The sequence below is a fragment of the Electrophorus electricus genome, chromosome 5 (genome assembly GCF_041902795.1).
Source record: "Electrophorus electricus isolate QZ-2024a chromosome 5, ASM4190279v1, whole genome shotgun sequence".
In the NCBI taxonomy this organism is placed as follows: Eukaryota; Metazoa; Chordata; class Actinopteri; order Gymnotiformes; family Gymnotidae; genus Electrophorus; species Electrophorus electricus.
In genome coordinates, this window is record NC_137501.1 from 14,690,432 (window position 1) to 14,709,030 (window position 18,599).

An 18,599-nucleotide genomic window follows, 5' to 3' on the forward strand; every position below is an offset into this window, starting at 1 on the left:
TACAAGGAATTAACAGCAGCAGCATTTATTCAGTAAGAGGTTAAGTGTTAAAAAATGAAACAAAGCCCCCAGTCCCTGGAACACATTGGAGATTTGACCATCAAATATTAAAACCCTGTGGGAAGTTCAGTCTGAGAACTGAGTGGATTCTTTAAGGAAGAGAATTATGAAATAGTCTAAAAGCACCATCTTCTCCAACAACCTTGACACCAAGAACTGCAACTTTCCCAGTGATGCAGACGGTTCTGTTCCCTCCCACTTCCACCTGTACTCCGGTACATAATCTTACAGGATTTGTCATGGACCAGTCAAATCCTGTCTCATCTACATTGTAGATATTCTGGGGTTTTGTTGTGACATCTGTGAGATGAGCATATCAAAGCAGTGGGTGAATATGCCAGTATCAGCTGAGGTCCTCACTGTAGCCACAGGAAACTGTTCTGATTTGTGAATGGTCTGCTCCAGATGATCTCACATAAAATGGTAAAATCATTTTCTCCCAGTGGAGAAAGGGCACTGAATTCCACTAGCCAGATTATAATCCAGAACAAGATGTAAAAGGTCTGTTTGAGTGAATCTCCAACCCCAGTCACACAGGACCTGCCAGGATTGTAAACAGACTTGAACACAATAGTCTAAACCACCTTTAAAATCACACTGCAACCTCATATTTGTTATTCATTTATTCCATTAAATTTAGCATTTATTTTGCATATCATAATTTCTTATTTGCAGCCAGTACAGCGAAAACTGATACAAGTTCGCACTTGGAGGGACTCCTCATTAAAACACTTTAAGGTCATTTTAAATGGAGTTTACTAGGCTTAAATGGTTTCAAAGTGACTAATGGTTAAAAAGACAATGTGTTAATTTTTAAATAAAAGATATATTTGCATGCATGGAGCCCAAATATAACGTAGACTAAGCATCATATTATTATTTTACCCACACACAGAAATATTATGTTATTCTCATTCAAAGATTGCTTATTGCTTGTAGTCGGCATGCTTTTTGTTGTGCTGTATCATTTAAACCCACCTTTTTAAAAAATCTAATTTTTGAAAATATTCAGATGTCCTGAAAAATGTCCTTATATGTAGACATGTGAATGTAATTAGAAACTCTGTGTGCATACTTGGTATTGTTAAATATAGGTGCATCTCTCAGTGAAGCTAATGTTTTGACCTTGAGATTAGCTGTCACAATGAGAGAGGCAGGGCAAGACACAAGTGTGTTGTTGAACTTTGTTTATTAGGAAAAACAGAAACATAATCCAAGAGCAGATTTCCAGAAAGCATGATAAACAAAAAACAAAGCGAGGATAACCAGGAAGGGAAACACGGAGGTAAAACTAATAAAAAACAGATTAAGGACACAGGAACAGGGAACAATATGGAAAACGATCAGGCAGGGCAAGAATACATACAGTAGAACTCCAGTGTAGTGGCATGTTGTTTGATACTGAGGCATCAAAGCTCATATCACTATTGCAAAGCACATTGATTCAACACAGTGTACTGAAGCTTGTATGATAGTTACTATTACCATGTGACTAATGACTGGATAGTGGTGGGACTGTTTGTTAGGTTTAGCACTGTCCTATAACTTGCTAGCTATAAGGGGGTGAAATCCTTTTACTACAAAACTTGAAATTTTCTGGGAAATATGGAAGCCAAAAGGGTGAAGAAACGTCACAAAACTTTCAGAACATGTCAACCTGTTGTCTCCCAGTGCAGTTTACAGCATTTTATTGTATTCCATTTTCACATAAAAAGGGAAACAATTATTTTCAACATTTTATTGTAGAACGTTAACAACTAAACATCATTAATGATCATCAGATTTTTTAAATGAAATATGAAAATGGTGTTGTGTTGTATACTTTCCTGTACTTCACAGTTTTGAAATTATGACTGCTATAATTTTCAAAGACCATTGCCTTTCAGTGCTCCAATGTTTCAAATCTTTTACCAACACTGTCAGGAAGAAGCTCCAAACGTAGCCTACTACATAGTGTATACTGTATACTGGTCCCCAAAGCAGTATGCTGTATAGTATCCAGTATGCACCAAATGCAAACCATGCTACGAAGTCATGTGAACATATGAAGGTTCCACCCACTTGTATAAGATTTTCTGCCACCGTTGCATACGGGATGCAGTACGCTACAAAGAGCTCTGGTCGCCTACTGGAATATTAGGCTGGAGTAGGACGTCATTTGGGTATCTTTCTCATACTAGAAAAATGTATTTTATTCTCATACTGCATACAGCGTACTGGTTTGGTGGCCCTATCAGTATTTCAGTAGTATGTAGTAGGCCATTTCAAGCACTGCAATGGTTTCCTCTGTCCATCACTACTCAAACAAAAAGGGTGAAGACAGCCCAAAAAAACAAGAAATGAAGACACAGAAACACGAGGTATAAATACACAGAGCAATCAAATCAGAAAAGAAACAGATGAGACAAATCAAGGGTGGGGAAAACTGGAACAAGGGGCGGAAACGAACAGAAGCAACAGAAAGGAACACATAGTTAGGCATCACTATAGTGGAGTGTAGTAGTGCTCTTCAGTGTAGTGGAGCTGAGCGCAGTGACCTTTGACCTCCAGCACTTCACCCTCATCTTTACAGGCATCATATCCCATGTTAAACGGTCAAGCGATAAAAACAAATGGAAAACATGAAATCATGAAATGTATAATATCATTTTGCATTCAATTTCTTAGTCAATGAAGTTGAAGAAACAAACTTTCTCCAGTATGGTGCATTATGGGTGTAGGAGAACAATCATTGTCTTCACTGTACTCACACCTGCTGTACACCACCAGTTCAGTTCATTTGTGCCACTTCAGTTTGAGCTGCTCTACCTGCATGCTTGTATGATAGAGCTGGTTGAAGCTGATTGAGGGTTAATATAAATAGACTATTTCACCAAACTATGTGGGTTAAGGTGTCATTTCAGGATCCCTGTTTTATTTTATTTTCAGTCTCTTTTCTGTGACCCTCTTGTTTTCCAACAGGTTTGATTATTTTTTTTATGATGATGAGGAATATAAAATGATAGCAGTGGAGTTCCTGCTGAAGCTGACTGTTGCAGCAGCAGAGTGTGATGCAGCTACAGGAGAGAGTTTCACTAAGCTGCTGACATCTGTGTGCAGCTACACAACCTTCCCTTTTAGAGATGATGATGATGATGATGATGATGATGATGATTGTATTGAACAAAAGTGCTTTACTGACTTCCTGCTGGATTTGTACTCACACGTGAAGGACTCTGAGACTCAAACAGGCAGGAGTGTCCTTCCAGCATTACAGCCAGTTTACCAGTCAGCTCCTGCAGTCTGGAAAATAGACCTCTCAGAGAGAAAGACCTCCCTCTTCCTAGAAGTGCTGAAACTCCAAACAGGGAAGAAACCAGTAGAGCTGTTCGACTGGTCAGATGAAGAGAGTGAAGTGAGGAGTTTCCTTCAGTGTCTGCCCTACATCTCCCAGCTGAGGTGAGTGAGAAGCTTTTATAAGTATTACAGGAGTAACGTTTAAGTTTGAAACTGTTTGTTTTGCATGTTAATGAGATTTTAGCATGGACTTTCTTTTTGTGAGGTGGTCACTGTGAGTGATCAGCAGTTGGTGCAGGTTAGATGTGTGAATGAAATGTTGATTTGCATTTAGTATGAGTTCAGGATTATAAAAATTTGGCCAACTCCACATTCAGATACTAAATCAGAAATAAGGTCTGAATGACCTAATAAATTAACCTCCCTTCAAAGTATATATAAAACACTACATTAGAGATTAAGTGTTTGCTGAGGTGGGTAAAATGAATAAACAAGCCATCAAATCTCAGTTGTAATGTGCTCTGAAAAGTTCTGAGAAGTAATTTTTTATGAATCTACCTCAAACATGTATCAGATACATGTCACAAAGGAGTCCCAGATAAAGCATAGAAGTAAGTGCAGCTTTAATGTCGAAGTGTCTTAGACTTCACACCTTTTAAGCGTGAGGGGTTTACATACCCTTAATAGGGTCAGTAATAGACAAGTGTGTGACAGTTAGTCGCTATTCAGAAATTGGCGACCTCTGCTGGTAAAAGGAGGAGCCGTCACAGGCAGACGTGACAAACCTCTTACTAGTAATGTATGTGGATTTAAGAAAGGAGCTCTACCAGTATCACCACATTTATGGCCCTTCAGTTATTTAGGAATTGACTGTTCTCAGATTATTCTCATGGAGCTCTGTGGACTGACATGGGGATCTTGAATGTACTTTATTTTCACTATCATGTCAGTGATTTGTTGGTCTGTATCTGTATGTTAATTTCTGTTTTTAACCCTCTACCTGGCCTGTTTTATAAAATGGATACATACCTATCAATAAAATCAAACAAATAAGCAAGACAAACCAACCACAAAACACCTCCAAGTTCTAACCAATTGGTTCACAAGACCGAGCACCCTTATGCAAAAGCTCTGTATAAACTCCTTGTTTATCACATGTCATTTATATTGCTTCATGAATAACTGTGTGATGTGGAACTACATCTAATTTCCATACTAACATTATAACAGCTCCTTAACTGTATCAAACGAGCCCACCAAAATCACTGATATTGGACTGACAGTAGCACCTTTTTAAGCTTGTGTGTTCCAAATAAGACTACATCATGATTTATTGACAAATTATAAATTATAGTTTACAAAGAATTAACAGCAGCAACATTTATTCAGTAAGAGGTTAAGAACACGGGAACAGAGAACAATATGGAAAATGAACAGGCAGGGCAAGAATACATACATTAGAACTCCAGTGTAGTGACGGGATGTTGGATACTGAGGCATCAAAGCTCATATCACTATTGCAAAGCACATTGATTCAACACAGTGTACTGAAGCTTGTATGATAGTTACTATTACCATGTGACTAATGACTGGATAGTGGTGGGACTGTTTGTTAGGTTTAGCACTGTCCTATAACTTGCTAGCTATAAGAGGGTGAAATCCTTTTACTACAAAACTTGAAATTTTCAGGCAAATATGGAAGCCAAAAAGGGGAAGAAACGTTCAAAACCACAGAACATGTCAACCTGTTGTCTCCCAGTGCAGTTTGCAGCATTTTATTGTATTACATTTTCACATGAAAAAGGAAACAATTATTTTAAACATTTCATTGTAGAGTGTTAACAACTAAACATCATTAATGATCATCAGATTTTTTAAATGAAATATAAAATGGTGGTGTGTTGTATGGTTTGTTTTGCTTCGCAGTTTTGAAAGGATCACTGTTTTAATTTCAGATGACCAGCAAGGGTCACTGTTTTGGAATCGCCTTTCAATGCCCAAATGTTTTGACTCTTTTACCAGCACCATCAGAATGAAGCTCCAGACGTAGCCTACTACATAGTGTATACTGAATGCTGCACTCAGTATATACTGTATACTGCATACTGGTCTCCAAAGTAGTATGCAGTGTAGTGTCCTTTATGCACCAAATGCAAACCATACTATGAGGTCATGTGAACGTATGAAAGATGAGCATATCAAAGCAGTGGGTGAATATGCCAGTATCAGCTGAGGTCCTCACTGTAGCCACAGGAAACTGTTCTGATTTGTGAATGGTCTGCTCCAGATGATCTCACATAAAATGGTAAAATCATTTTCTCCCAGTGGAGAAAGGGCACTGAATTCCACTAGCCAGATTATAATCCAGAACAAGATGTAAAAGGTCTGTTTGAGTGAAGCTCCAACCCCAGTCACACATGACCTGCCAGGATTGGAAACAGACTTGAACACAATAGTCTAAACCACCTTTAAAATCACATTGCAACCTCATATTTGTTATTCATTTATTCCATTAAATTTAGCATTTATTATGCATATCATAACTTATTACTTGCAGCCAGTACAGCGAAAACTGATACAAGTTCGCACTTGGAGGGACTCCTCATTAAAACACTTTAAGGTCATTTTAAATGGAGTTTACTAGGCTTAAATGGTTTCATAGTGACTAATGGTGAAAAAGACAATGTGTTCATTTTTAAATAAAAGATATATTTACATGCATGGAGCCCAAATATAACGTGGACGAAGAATCATATTATTATTTTGCCCACATAGAGAAATATTAAGTTATTCTAATTCAAGGATTGCTTGTTGTCTGTAGTTGGCATGCTTTTTATAGTGCTGTATCATTTAAACCCACCTTTTTAAAAAATCTAATTTTTGAAAATATTGAGATGTCCAGAAAAATGTCCTTATATGTAGACATGTGAATGTAGTTAGAAACTCTGTGTGCATACTTGGTATTGTTAAATATAGGTGCATCTCTCAGTGAAGCTAATGGTTTGACCTTGAGATTAGCTGTCACAATGAGAGAGGCAGGGCAAAACACAAGCGTGTTGTTGAACTTTGTTTATTTGGAAAAACAGAAACATAACCCAAGAGCAGATTTCCAGAAAGCATGATAAACAAAAAACAAAGTGAGGATAACCAGGAAGGGAAACACGGAGGTAAAACTAATAAAAACAGATTAAGAACACAGGAACAGAGAACAATATGGAAAACGAACAGGCAGGGCAAGAATACATACAGTAGAACTCCAGTGTAGTGACGGGATGTTGGATACTGAGGCATCAAAGCTCATATCACTATTGCAAAGCACATTGATTCAACACAGTGTACTGAAGCTTGTATGATAGTTACTATTACCATGTGACTAATGACTGGATAGTGGTGGGACTGTTTGATAGGTTTAGCACTGTCCTATAACTTGCTAGTTATAAGGGGGTGAAATCCTTTTACTACAAAACTTGAAATTTTCAGGCAAATATGGAAGCCAAAAGGGGGAAGAAACGTCACAAAACTTTCAGAACATGTCAACCTGTTGTCTCCCAGTGCAGTTTGCAGCATTTTATTGTATTACATTTTCACATGAAAAAGGAAACAATTATTTTCAACATTTTATTGTAGAACGTTAACAACTAAACATCATTAATGATCATCAGATTTTTAAAATGAAATATGAAAATGGTGGCATGTTGTATACTTTGCTGTACTTCGCGGTTTTGAAAGGTGACTGCTATAATTTTCAAAGACCACCAAGGGTCACTGTTTTGGCATCGGCTTTCAATGCTCCAATGTTTCAAATCTTTTACCAACACTGTCAGGAAGAAGCTCCAAACGTAGCCTACTACATAGTGTATACTGTATACTGGTCCCCAAAGCAGTATGCAGTATAGTATCCAGTATGCACCAAATGCAAACCATGCTACGAAGTCATGTGAACGTATGAAGGTTCCACCCACTTGTATAAGATTTTCTGCCACCGTTGCATACGGGATGCAGTACGCTACAAAGAGCTCTGGTCGCCTACTGGAATATTAGGCTGGAGTAGGACGTCATTTGGGTATCTTTCTCATACTAGAAAAATGTATTTTATTCTCATACTGCATACAGCGTACTGGTTTGGTGGCCCTATCAGTATTTCAGTAGTATGTAGTAGGCCATTTCAAGCACTGCAATGGTTTCCTCTGTCCATCACTACTCAAACAAAAAGGGTGAAGACAGCCCAAAAAAACAAGAAATGAAGACACAGAAACACGAGGTATAAATACACAGAGCAATCAAATCAGAAAAGAAACAGATGAGACAAATCAAGGGTGGGGAAAACTGGAACAAGGGGCGGAAACGAACAGAAACAACAGAAAGGAACACATAGTTAGGCATCACTATAGTGGAGTGTAGTAGTGCTCTTCAGTGTAGTGGAGCTGAGCGCAGTGACCTTTGACCTCCAGCACTTCACCCTCATCTTTACAGGCATCATATCCCATGTTAAACGGTCAAGCGATTAAAAACAAATGGAAAACATGAAATCATGAAATGTATAATATCATTTTGTGTTCAATTTCTTAGTCAATTAAATTGAAGAAACAAACTTTCTCCAGTAGGGTGCATTATGGGTGTAGGAGAACAATCATTGTCTTCACTGTACTCACACCTGCTGTACACCACCAGTTCAGTTCATTTGTGCCACTTCAGTTTGAGCTGTTCTACCTGCATGGTTGTATGATAGAGCTGGTTGAAGCTGATTGAGGGTTAATATAAATAGACTATTTCACCAAAATATGTGGGTTAAGGTGTCATTTCAGGATCCCTGTTTTATTTTATTTTCAGTCTCTTTTCTGTGACCCTCTTGTTTTCCAACAGGTTTAGTGAATTTGCTGATGATGATGATGATGAGGACAATAAAATGGAAGCAGTGGAGTTCCTGCTGAAGCTGACTGTTGCAGCAGCAGAGTGTGATGCAGCTACAGGAGAGAGTTTCACTAAGATGCTGACATCTGTGTGCAGCTACACAACCTTCCGTTTTAGAGATGATGATGATGATGATGATGATGATTGTATTGAACAAAAGTGCTTTACTGACTTCCTGCTGGATCTGTTCTCACAAGTGAAGAACTATGAGACTCAAACAGGCAGGAGTGTCCTTCCAGCATTACAGCCAGTTTACCAGTCAGCTCCTGCAGTCTGGAAAATAGACCTCTTAGAGAGAAAGACCTCCCTCTTCCTAGAAGTGCTGAAACTCCAAACAGGGAAGAAACCAGTAGAGCTGAGAGGCTGGTCAGATGAAGAGAGTGAAGTGAGGAGTTTCCTTCAGTGTCTGCCCTACATCTCCCAACTGAGGTGAGTGAGAAGCTTTTATAAGTATTACAGGAGATGTGTTTAACTTTGAAACTCTTTGTTTTGCATGTTAATAAGATTTTAGCTGGTCTTTGTTTTTGTGAGTTGGTCTCTGTGAGTGATCAGCAGATGATGATGCAGGTTAGATGTGTGAATTAAATTTTGATTTGCATTTGGTATGAGTTCAGGAATATAAAAGTTTGGCCAACTCCATATTCAGATACTAAATCAGAAATAATGATTGAATGAACCTAATAAATTAACCTCCCTTCAAAGTATATATAAATGACTACATTAGAGTTTAAGTGTTTGCTGAGGAGGGTAAAATTATTAAACCAGCCATCAAATCACAATAGTAACGTGATATGAAAAATCTGAAAAAGTTCTGAGATGTAATTTTTTATGAATCTACCTCAAACATGTATCAGATAAGTGTCACAAAGGAGTCCCAGATAAAGCATAGAATCAAGTGCAGGTTTAATGTCATAGTGTTTTAGACGTCACACCTTTAACCGTGAGGGGTTTAAATACCCTTAATAGGGTCGGTAATAAACAAGTGTGACAATTAGTCGCCATTCAGAAATTAGCGACCTCTGCTGGTAAAAGGAGGAGCCGTCACAGGCAGACGTGACAAACCTCTTACTAGTAATGTATGTGGATTTAAGAAAGGAGCTCTACCAGTATCACCACATTTATGGCCCTTCAGTTATTTAGAAATTGACTGTTCTCAGATTATTCTCATGGAGCTCTGTGGACTGACATGGGGATCTTGAATGTACTTTGTTATTTTTACTATCATGTCAGTGATTTGTTGGTCTGTATCTGTATGTTAATTTCTGTTTTTAACCCTCTACCTGGCCTGTTTTATAAAATGGATACATACTCATCAATAAAATCAAACAAATAACACGACAAACAAAGAAACCACAAAACACGTCCAAGTTCTAACCACTTGGTTCACAAGACCGTGGACCCTTATGTAAAAGCTCTGCATAAACTCCTTGTTTATCACATGTCATATATATTGCTTCAAGAATAACTGTGTGATATCAAACTACATCTAATTTCCATACTAACATTATAACAGCTCATTAACTGTATCCAATAAGCCCACCAAAATCATTTTTCAGGCGTTTTCCATATGAACTAATATTGGACTGATTTTAAACTGGATCTCTGTTGGGCAAATAAAAGATTAATCTCTGATTTGAAAATGTATTTATTATGTTATAAAATGTCCATTTTATAATTTAAAATAGATATTTTATTAAGTAAGTCAAAATTCTGGCAGCGGCTTAATTGGTACAGTAGCACGTTTTAAGCTTGTGTGTTCCAAATAAGACTACATCATGATTTACTGACAAATTATAAAGTATAGTTGTAATATTGAGCGGTAAGGAGGCGGACACACGTGTGGAGAAGAGCGAGATTTAATAGGGGCAAATCCAGAATCAGAGTCGTTCTAACAGTTCAGGGTCATTGAGCCAACACGGAGAGCACGGGGATACATGACAAACGAGACAAGGGCTAGAATACACGAGTAACTAAACACAAACAGCGACGAGAACTAAACACACGAAAGCACACAGGATAAGCAGGCTATAACAGAGCAGGAAACACAGAGGCTAGGATAACACGAAGGCACGGAGTACAAAGAAACAACCATTAGAATAAACATATATAACCATCAATGAACAGCCCCAACCAAGGCACACAACAGGGTTTAAATACATGAACCAAAGGTAGAAACGAGGGACAGGTGCAAGCAATCAAATGAGGGGTGGAGAAAACGAAACCAAGGCATGGAAGCAGGGAGTGCAGGAAAACAGACGACACGGAAACCATGACAACCGGGGCGGCAGGATGACAGCCATTCCCGACAATAGTTTACAAGGAATTAACAGCAGCAGCATTTATTCAGTAAGAGGTTAAGTGTTAAAAAATGAAACAAAGCCCCCAGTCCCTGGAACACATTGGAGATTTGACCATCAAATATTAAAACCCTGTGGGAAGTTCAGTCTGAGAACTGAGTGGATTCTTTAAGGAAGAGATTTATGAAATAGTCTAAAAGCACCATCTTCTCCAACAACCTTGACACCAAGAACTGCAACATTCCCAGTGATGCAGACGGTTCTGTTCCCTCCCACTTCCACCTGTACTCCGGTACATAATCTTACAGGATTTGTCATGGACCAGTCACATCCTGTCTCATCTACATTGTAGATATTCTGGGGTTTTGTTGTGACATCTGTGAGATGAGCATATCAAAGCAGTGGGTGAATATGCCAGTATCAGCTGAGGTCCTCACTGTAGCCACAGGAAACTGTTCTGATTTGTGAATGGTCTGCTCCAGATGATCTCACATAAAATGGTAAAATCATTTTCTCCCAGTGGAGAAAGGGCACTGAATTCCACTAGCCAGATTATAATCCAGAACAAGATGTAAAAGGTCTGTTTGAGTGAAGCTCCAACCCCAGTCACACAGGACCTGCCAGGATTGGAAACAGACTTGAACACAATAGTCTAAACCACCTTTAAGATCACATTGCAACCTCATATTTGTTATTCATTTATTCCATTAAATTTAGCATTTATTATGCATATCGTAACTTATTACTTGCAGCCAGTACAGCGAAAACTGATACAAGTTCGCACTTGGAGGAACTCCTCATTAAAACACTTTAAGGTCATTTTAAATGGAGTTTACTAGGCTTAAATGGTTTCAAAGTGACTAATGGTTAAAAAGACAATGTGTTAATTTTTAAATAAAAGATATATTTGCATGCATGGAGCCCAAATATAACGTAGACTAAGCATCATATTATTATTTTACCCACACACAGAAATATTATGTTATTCTCATTCAAAGATTGCTTATTGCTTGTAGTCGGCATGCTTTTTTTGTGCTGTATCATTTAAACCCACCTTTTTAAAAAATCTAATTTTTGAAAATATTCAGATGTCCTGAAAAATGTCCTTATATGTAGACATGTGAATGTAATTAGAAACTCTGTGTGCATACTTGGTATTGTTAAATATAGGTGCATCTCTCAGTGAAGCTAATGTTTTGACCTTGAGATTAGCTGTCACAATGAGAGCGGCAGGGCAAGACACAAGTGTGTTGTTGAACTTTGTTTATTAGGAAAAACAGAAACATAATCCAAGTGCAGATTTCCAGAATGCATGATAAACAAAAAACAAAGCGAGGATAACCAGGAAGGGAAACACGGAGGTAAAAGTAATAAAAAACAGATTAAGAACACGGGAACAGAGAACAATATGGAAAACGAACAGGCAGGGCAAGAATACATACAGTAGAACTCCAGTGTAGTGACGGGATGTTGGATACTGAGGCACCAAAGCTCATATCACTATTGCAAAGCACATTGATTCAACACAGTGTACTGAAGCTTGTATGATAGTTACTATTACCATGTGACTAATGACTGGATAGTGGTGGGACTGTTTGTTAGGTTTAGCACTGTCCTATAACTTGCTAGCTATAAGGGGGTGAAATCCTTTTAGTACAAAACTTGAAATTTTCTGGAAAATATGGAAGCCAAAAGGGGGAAGAAACGTCACAAAACTTTCAGAACATGTCAACCTGTTGTCTCCCAGTGCAGTTTACAGCATTTTATTGTATTCCATTTTCACATAAAAAGGGAAACAATTATTTTCAACATTTTATTGTAGAACGTTAACAACTAAACATCATTAATGATCATCAGATTTTTTAAATGAAATATGAAAATGGTGTTGTGTTGTATACTTTCCTGTACTTCACAGTTTTGAAATTATGACTGCTATAATTTTCAAAGACCACCAGGGGTCACTGTTTTGGCATCGCCTTTCAATGCTCCAATGTTTCAAATCTTTTACCAACACTGTCAGGAAGAAGCCCCAAACGTAGCCTACTACATAGTGTATACTGTATACTGGTCCCCAAAGCAGTATGCAGTGTAGTGTCCTTTATGCACCAAATGCAAACCATACTATGAGGTCATGTGAACGTATGAAAGTTCTGCCCACTTGTGAAAGATTGTCCACTACTGTTGTATATGCATGCAGTACATTACAAAGATGGCTCTGGTTGTGTACTGGAATAATTGGCTGGAGTAGTACGTTATTTGGGTACCTTCCTCCATCCTCCATTAACTCATAAGGCCCCATTCAAACAACCTGAGACAGAAAAAGAGGACAGTCAACCTCAACACCCCAGTCTCAAAAAGAGTCTACCACACGCAGTGATTGTATCAAATCAGAACCCTACAGAGCAGCGTCTACCGTGGCACACGTGATGTCTACTGAGCAGGACACCACGGGGCACCTACACATCTGTGACACAGATATTTAACAGGAGGTTAATTATCCCTTTAACCAGTCAGGTCGTCCGTTGTTGTGACGATGTCATCTCGACAGCTCGCTGGTTCTTGGTGCACCTCGTGTATGTAACCTGAAAAACAAATTCTAACAGCACAGCAGGAAGAAACAACTCAAAAAAGTCCCCAAGGATGCAGCACAGACACAGTGTGTTAAAGGGCAGGATAGTAAGGAGGAGGGTTACAGTCACCAGCCTTCCCTCACAGCAGTGTAGTGGAGCTGAGAGCAGTGACCTTTGACCTCCAACACTTCACCTTCATCCTTACCGGCAATCATCTCCTGTGCAACATGGTCAACAGGAGGAAACTTTCAAGCATGAAGCACCAAAGCATAAACCAGCTGACAATATCATAAAATTAATTTGTGGTTAGTTTTTTGTTTGGGGGGCATTAAAGATTTTGGTTTGTTGTTGATAGACCTGCATTACACAGCCAGTTCATTTTAGCCCAGTTTGTGCTGTCCTGCTATCTGTATGGTTGCATGAGTGAGTTGACTGTGGGTGTGGTCACTGTAATAGAAATCGTGTTCCGCCCAGTTATGTGGGTTGTAATTTCAGTATCTCTCTTATTACTTTGTAGTGATGCTTATTTTATTGTTTTAATTTTGTTTAATCTCTAGTTTTTGATTGTCTGTATTCCAACAGGTTTCATTATGATGAAGAAAAGAGAAGATCTGCATTAGAGTTTCTGCTGAAGCTGATAGTTGCAGCAGCAGAGTGTGATGCAGCTACAGGAGAGAGTTTCACTAAGATGCTGACATCTGTGTGCAGCTACACAACCTTCCCTTTTAGAGATAATGTGTATGAAAAAGGTGCTTCACAGTGTGATTTCCTGCTGGATCTGTTCTCACATGTGAAAAACTATCAGACTCAAACAGGCAGGAGTGTCCTTCCAGTATTACAGCCAGTTTACCAGTCAGCTCCTGCAGTCTGGAAAATAGACCTCTCAGAGAGAAAGACCTCCCTCTTCCTAGAAGTGCTGAAACTCCAAACAGTGAAGAAACCAGTAGAGCTGAGAGGCTGGTCAGATGAAGAGAGTGAAGTGAGGAGTTTCCTTCAGTGTCTGCCCTACATCTCCCAGTTGAGGTGAGTGAGAAGCTTTTATAAGTATTACAGGAGTAACATTTAAGTTTGAATCTGTTTATTTTGCATGTTAATGAGATTTTAGCTGGTCTTTGTTTTTGTGAGTTGGTCTCTGTGAGTGATCAGCAGATGGTGCAGGTTAGATGTGTGAATGAAATGTTGATTTGCATTTGGTATGAGTTCAGGATTATAAAAATTTGGCCAACTCCACATTCAGATACTAAATCAGAAATAAAGTCTGAATGACCTAATAAATTAACCTCCCTTCAAAGTATATATAAAACACTACATTAGAGATTAAGTGTTTGCTGAGGTGGGTAAAATGAATAAACAAGCCATCAAATCTCAGTTGTAATGTGCTCTGAAAAGTTCTGAGAAGTAATTTTTTATGAATCTACCTCAAACATGTATCAGATACATGTCACAAAGGAGTCCCAGATAAAGCATAGAAGTAAGTGCAGCTTTAATGTCGAAGTTTCTTAGACTTCACACCTTTTAAGCGTGAGGGGTTTACATACCCTTAATAGGGTCAGTAATAGACAAGTGTGTGACAGTTAGTTGCTATTCAGAAATTGGCGACCTCTGCTGGTAAAAGGAGGAGCCATCACAGGCAGACGTGACAAACCTCTTACTAGTAATGTATGTGGATTTAAGAAAGGAGCTCTACCAGTATCACCACATTTATGGCCCTTCAGTTATTTAGGAATTGACTGTTCTCAGATTATTCTCATGGAGCTCTGTGGACTGACATGGGGATCTTGAATGTACTTTATTTTTACTATCATGTCAGTGATTTGTTGGTCTGTATCTGTATGTTAATTTCTGTTTTTAACCCTCTACCTGGCCTGTTTTATAAAATGGATACATACCTATCAATAAAATCAAACAAATAAGCAAGACAAACCAACCACAAAACACGTCCAAGTTCTAACCAATTGGTTCACAAGACCGAGCACCCTTATGCAAAAGCTCTGTATAAACTCCTTGTTTATCACATGTCATTTATATTGCTTCATGAATAACTGTGTGATGTGGAACTACATCTAATTTCCATACTAACATTATAACAGCTCCTTAACTGTATCAAACGAGCCCACCAAAATCACTGATATTGGACTGACAGTAGCGCCTTTTAAGCTTGTGTGTTCCAAATAAGACTACATCATGATTTATTGACAAATTATAAATTATAGTCTACAAAGAATTAACAGCAGCAACATTTATTCAGTAAGAGGTTAAGAACATGGGAACAGAGAACAATATGGAAAATGAACAGGCAGGGCAAGAATACATACATTAGAACTCCAGTGTAGTGACGGGATGTTGGATACTGAGGCATCAAAGCTCATAGCACTATTGCAAAGCACATTGATTCAACACAGTGTACTGAAGCTTCTATGATAGTTACTATTACCATGTGACTAATGACTGGATAGTGGTGGGACTGTTTGATAGGTTTAGCACTGTCCTATAACTTGCTAGCTATAAGAGGGTGAAATCCTTTTACTACAAAACTTGAAATTTTCAGGCAAATATGGAAGCCAAAAAGGGGAAGAAACGTCACAAAACTTTCAGAACATGTCAACCTGTTGTCTCCCAGTGCAGTTTGCAGCATTTTATTGTATTACATTTTCACATGAAAAAGGAAACAATTATTTTAAACATTTCATTGTAGAGTGTTAACAACTAAACATCATTAATGATCATCAGATTTTTTAAATGAAATATGAAAATGGTGGTGTGTTGTATGGTTTGTTTTGCTTCGCAGTTTTGAAAGGATGACTGCTTTAATTTCAGACGACCAACAGGGGTCACTGTTTTGGCATCGCCTTTCAATGCCCAAATGTTTCGACTCTTTTACCAGCACCATCAGAATGAAGCTCCAGACGTAGCCTACTACATAGTGTATACTGAATACTGCACTCAGTATATACTGTATACTGCATACTGGTCTCCAAAGTAGTATGCAGTGTAGTGTCCTTTATGCACCAAATGCAAACCATACTATGAGGTCATGTGAACGTATGAAAGATGAGCATATCAAAGCAGTGGGTGAATATGCCAGTATCATCTGAGGTCCTCACTGTAGCCACAGGAAACTGTTCTGATTTGTGAATGGTCTGCTCCAGATGATCTCACATAAAATGGTAAAATCATTTTCTCCCAGTGGAGAAAGGGCACTGAATCCCACTAGCCAGATTATAATCCAGAACAAGATGTAAAAGGTCTGTTTGAGTGAAGCTCCAACCCCAGTCACACAGGACCTGCCAGGATTGGAAACAGACTTGAACACAATAGTCTAAACCACCTTTAAAATCACATTGCAACCTCATATTTGTTAGTCATTTATTCCATTAAATTTAGCATTTATTATGCATATCGTAATTTATTACTTGCAGCCAGTACAGTGAAAACTGATACAAGTTCGCACTTGGAGGGACTCCTCATTAAAACACTTTAAGGTCATTTTAAATGGAGTTTACTAGGCTTAAATGGTTTCATAGTGACTAATGGTGAAAAAGACAATGTGTTAATTTTTAAATAAAAGATATATTTACATGCATGGAGCCCAAATATAACGTGGACGAAGAATCATATTATTATTTTGCCCACATAGAGAAATATTAAGTTATTCTAATTCAAGGATTGCTTGTTGTCTGTAGTTGGCATGCTTTTTATAGTGCTGTATCATTTAAACCCACCTTTTTAAAAAATCTAATTTTTGAAAATATTGAGATGTCCAGAAAAATGTCCTTATATGTAGACATGTGAATGTAGTTAGAAACTCTGTGTGCATACTTGGTATTGTTAAATATAGGTGCATCTCTCTGTGAAGATAATGGTTTGACCTTGAGATTAGCTGTCACAATGAGAGAGGCAGGGCAAGACACAAGCGTGTTGTTGAACTTTGTTTATTTGGAAAAACAGAAACATAACCCAAGAGCAGATTTCCAGAAAGCATGATAAACAAAAAACAAAGTGAGGATAACCAGGAAGGGAAACACGGAGGTAAAACTAATAAAAACAGATTAAGAACACGAGAACAGAGAACAATATGGAAAACGAACAGGCAGGGCAAGAATACATACAGTAGAACTCCAGTGTAGTGACGGGATGTTGGATACTGAGGCATCAAAGCTCATATCACTATTGCAAAGCACATTGATTCAACACAGTGTACTGAAGCTTGTATGATAGTTACTATTACCATGTGACTAATGACTGGATAGTGGTGGGACTGTTTGTTAGGTTTAGCACTGTCCTATAACTTGCTAGCTATAAGGGGGTGAAATCCTTTTACTACAAAACTTGAAATTTTCTGGAAAATATGGAAGCCAAAAGGGGGAAGAAACGTCACAAAACTTTCAGAACATGTCAACCTGTTGTCTCCCAGTGCAGTTTACAGCATTTTATTGTATTCCATTTTCACATAAAAAGGGAAACAATTATTTTCAACATTTTATTGTAGAACGTTAACAACTAAACATCATTAATGATCATCAGATTTTTTAAATGAAATATGAAAATGGTGTTGTGTTGTATACTTTCCTGTACTTCACAGTTTTGAAATTATGACTGCTATAATTTTCAAAGACCACCAGGGGTCACTGTTTTGGCATCGCCTTTCAGTGCTCCAATGTTTCAAATCTTTTACCAACACTGTCAGGAAGAAGCTCCAAACGTAGCCTACTACATAGTGTATACTGTATACTGGTCCCCAAAGCAGTATGCAGTTTAGTATCCAGTATGCACCAAATGCAAACCATGCTACGAAGTCATGTGAACGTATGAAGGTTCCACCCACTTGTATAAGATTTTCTGCCACCGTTGCATACGGGATGCAGTACGCTACAAAGAGCTCTGGTCGCCTACTGGAATATTAGGCTGGAGTAGGTCGTCATTTGGGTATCTTTCTCATACTAGAAAAATGTGTTTTATTCTCATACTGCATACAGCGTACTGGTTTGGTGGCCCTATCAGTATTTCAGTAGTATGTAGTAGGCCATTTCAAGCACTGCAATGGTTTCCTCTGTCCATCACTACTCAAACAAAAAGGGTGAAGACAGCCCAAAAAAACAAGAAATGAAGACACAGAAACACGAGGTATAAATACACAGAGCAATCAAATCAGAAAAGAAACAGATGAGACAAATCAAGGGTGGGGAAAACTGGAACAAGGGGCGGAAACGAACAGAAGCAACAGAAAGGAACACATAGTTAGGCATCACTATAGTGGAGTGTAGTAGTGCTCTTCAGTGTAGTGGAGCTGAGCGCAGTGACCTTTGACCTCCAGCACTTCACCCTCATCTTTACAGGCATCATATCCCATGTTAAACGGTCAAGCGATAAAAACAAATGGAAAACATGAAATCATGAAATGTATAATATCATTTTGCATTCAATTTCTTAGTCAATGAAGTTGAAGAAACAAACTTTCTCCAGTATGGTGCATTATGGGTGTAGG

General features: G+C 38.3%; 1 protein-coding gene across 1 annotated transcript in view; it reads left to right on the plus strand.

Annotated features, from left to right (window-relative positions):
- Positions 1-18,599, plus strand: part of LOC113569091 (uncharacterized) — a 207,949-nt gene that overhangs the window by 66,325 nt on the left and 123,025 nt on the right. The window contains exons 25-27 of the mRNA XM_081714267.1: positions 3,022-3,498; positions 8,200-8,676; positions 13,697-14,137. Of these exons, the coding sequence (XP_081570393.1) occupies positions 3,022-3,498; positions 8,200-8,676; positions 13,697-14,137 (1,395 nt within the window). The remainder of the gene's footprint in view (positions 1-3,021; positions 3,499-8,199; positions 8,677-13,696; positions 14,138-18,599) is intronic.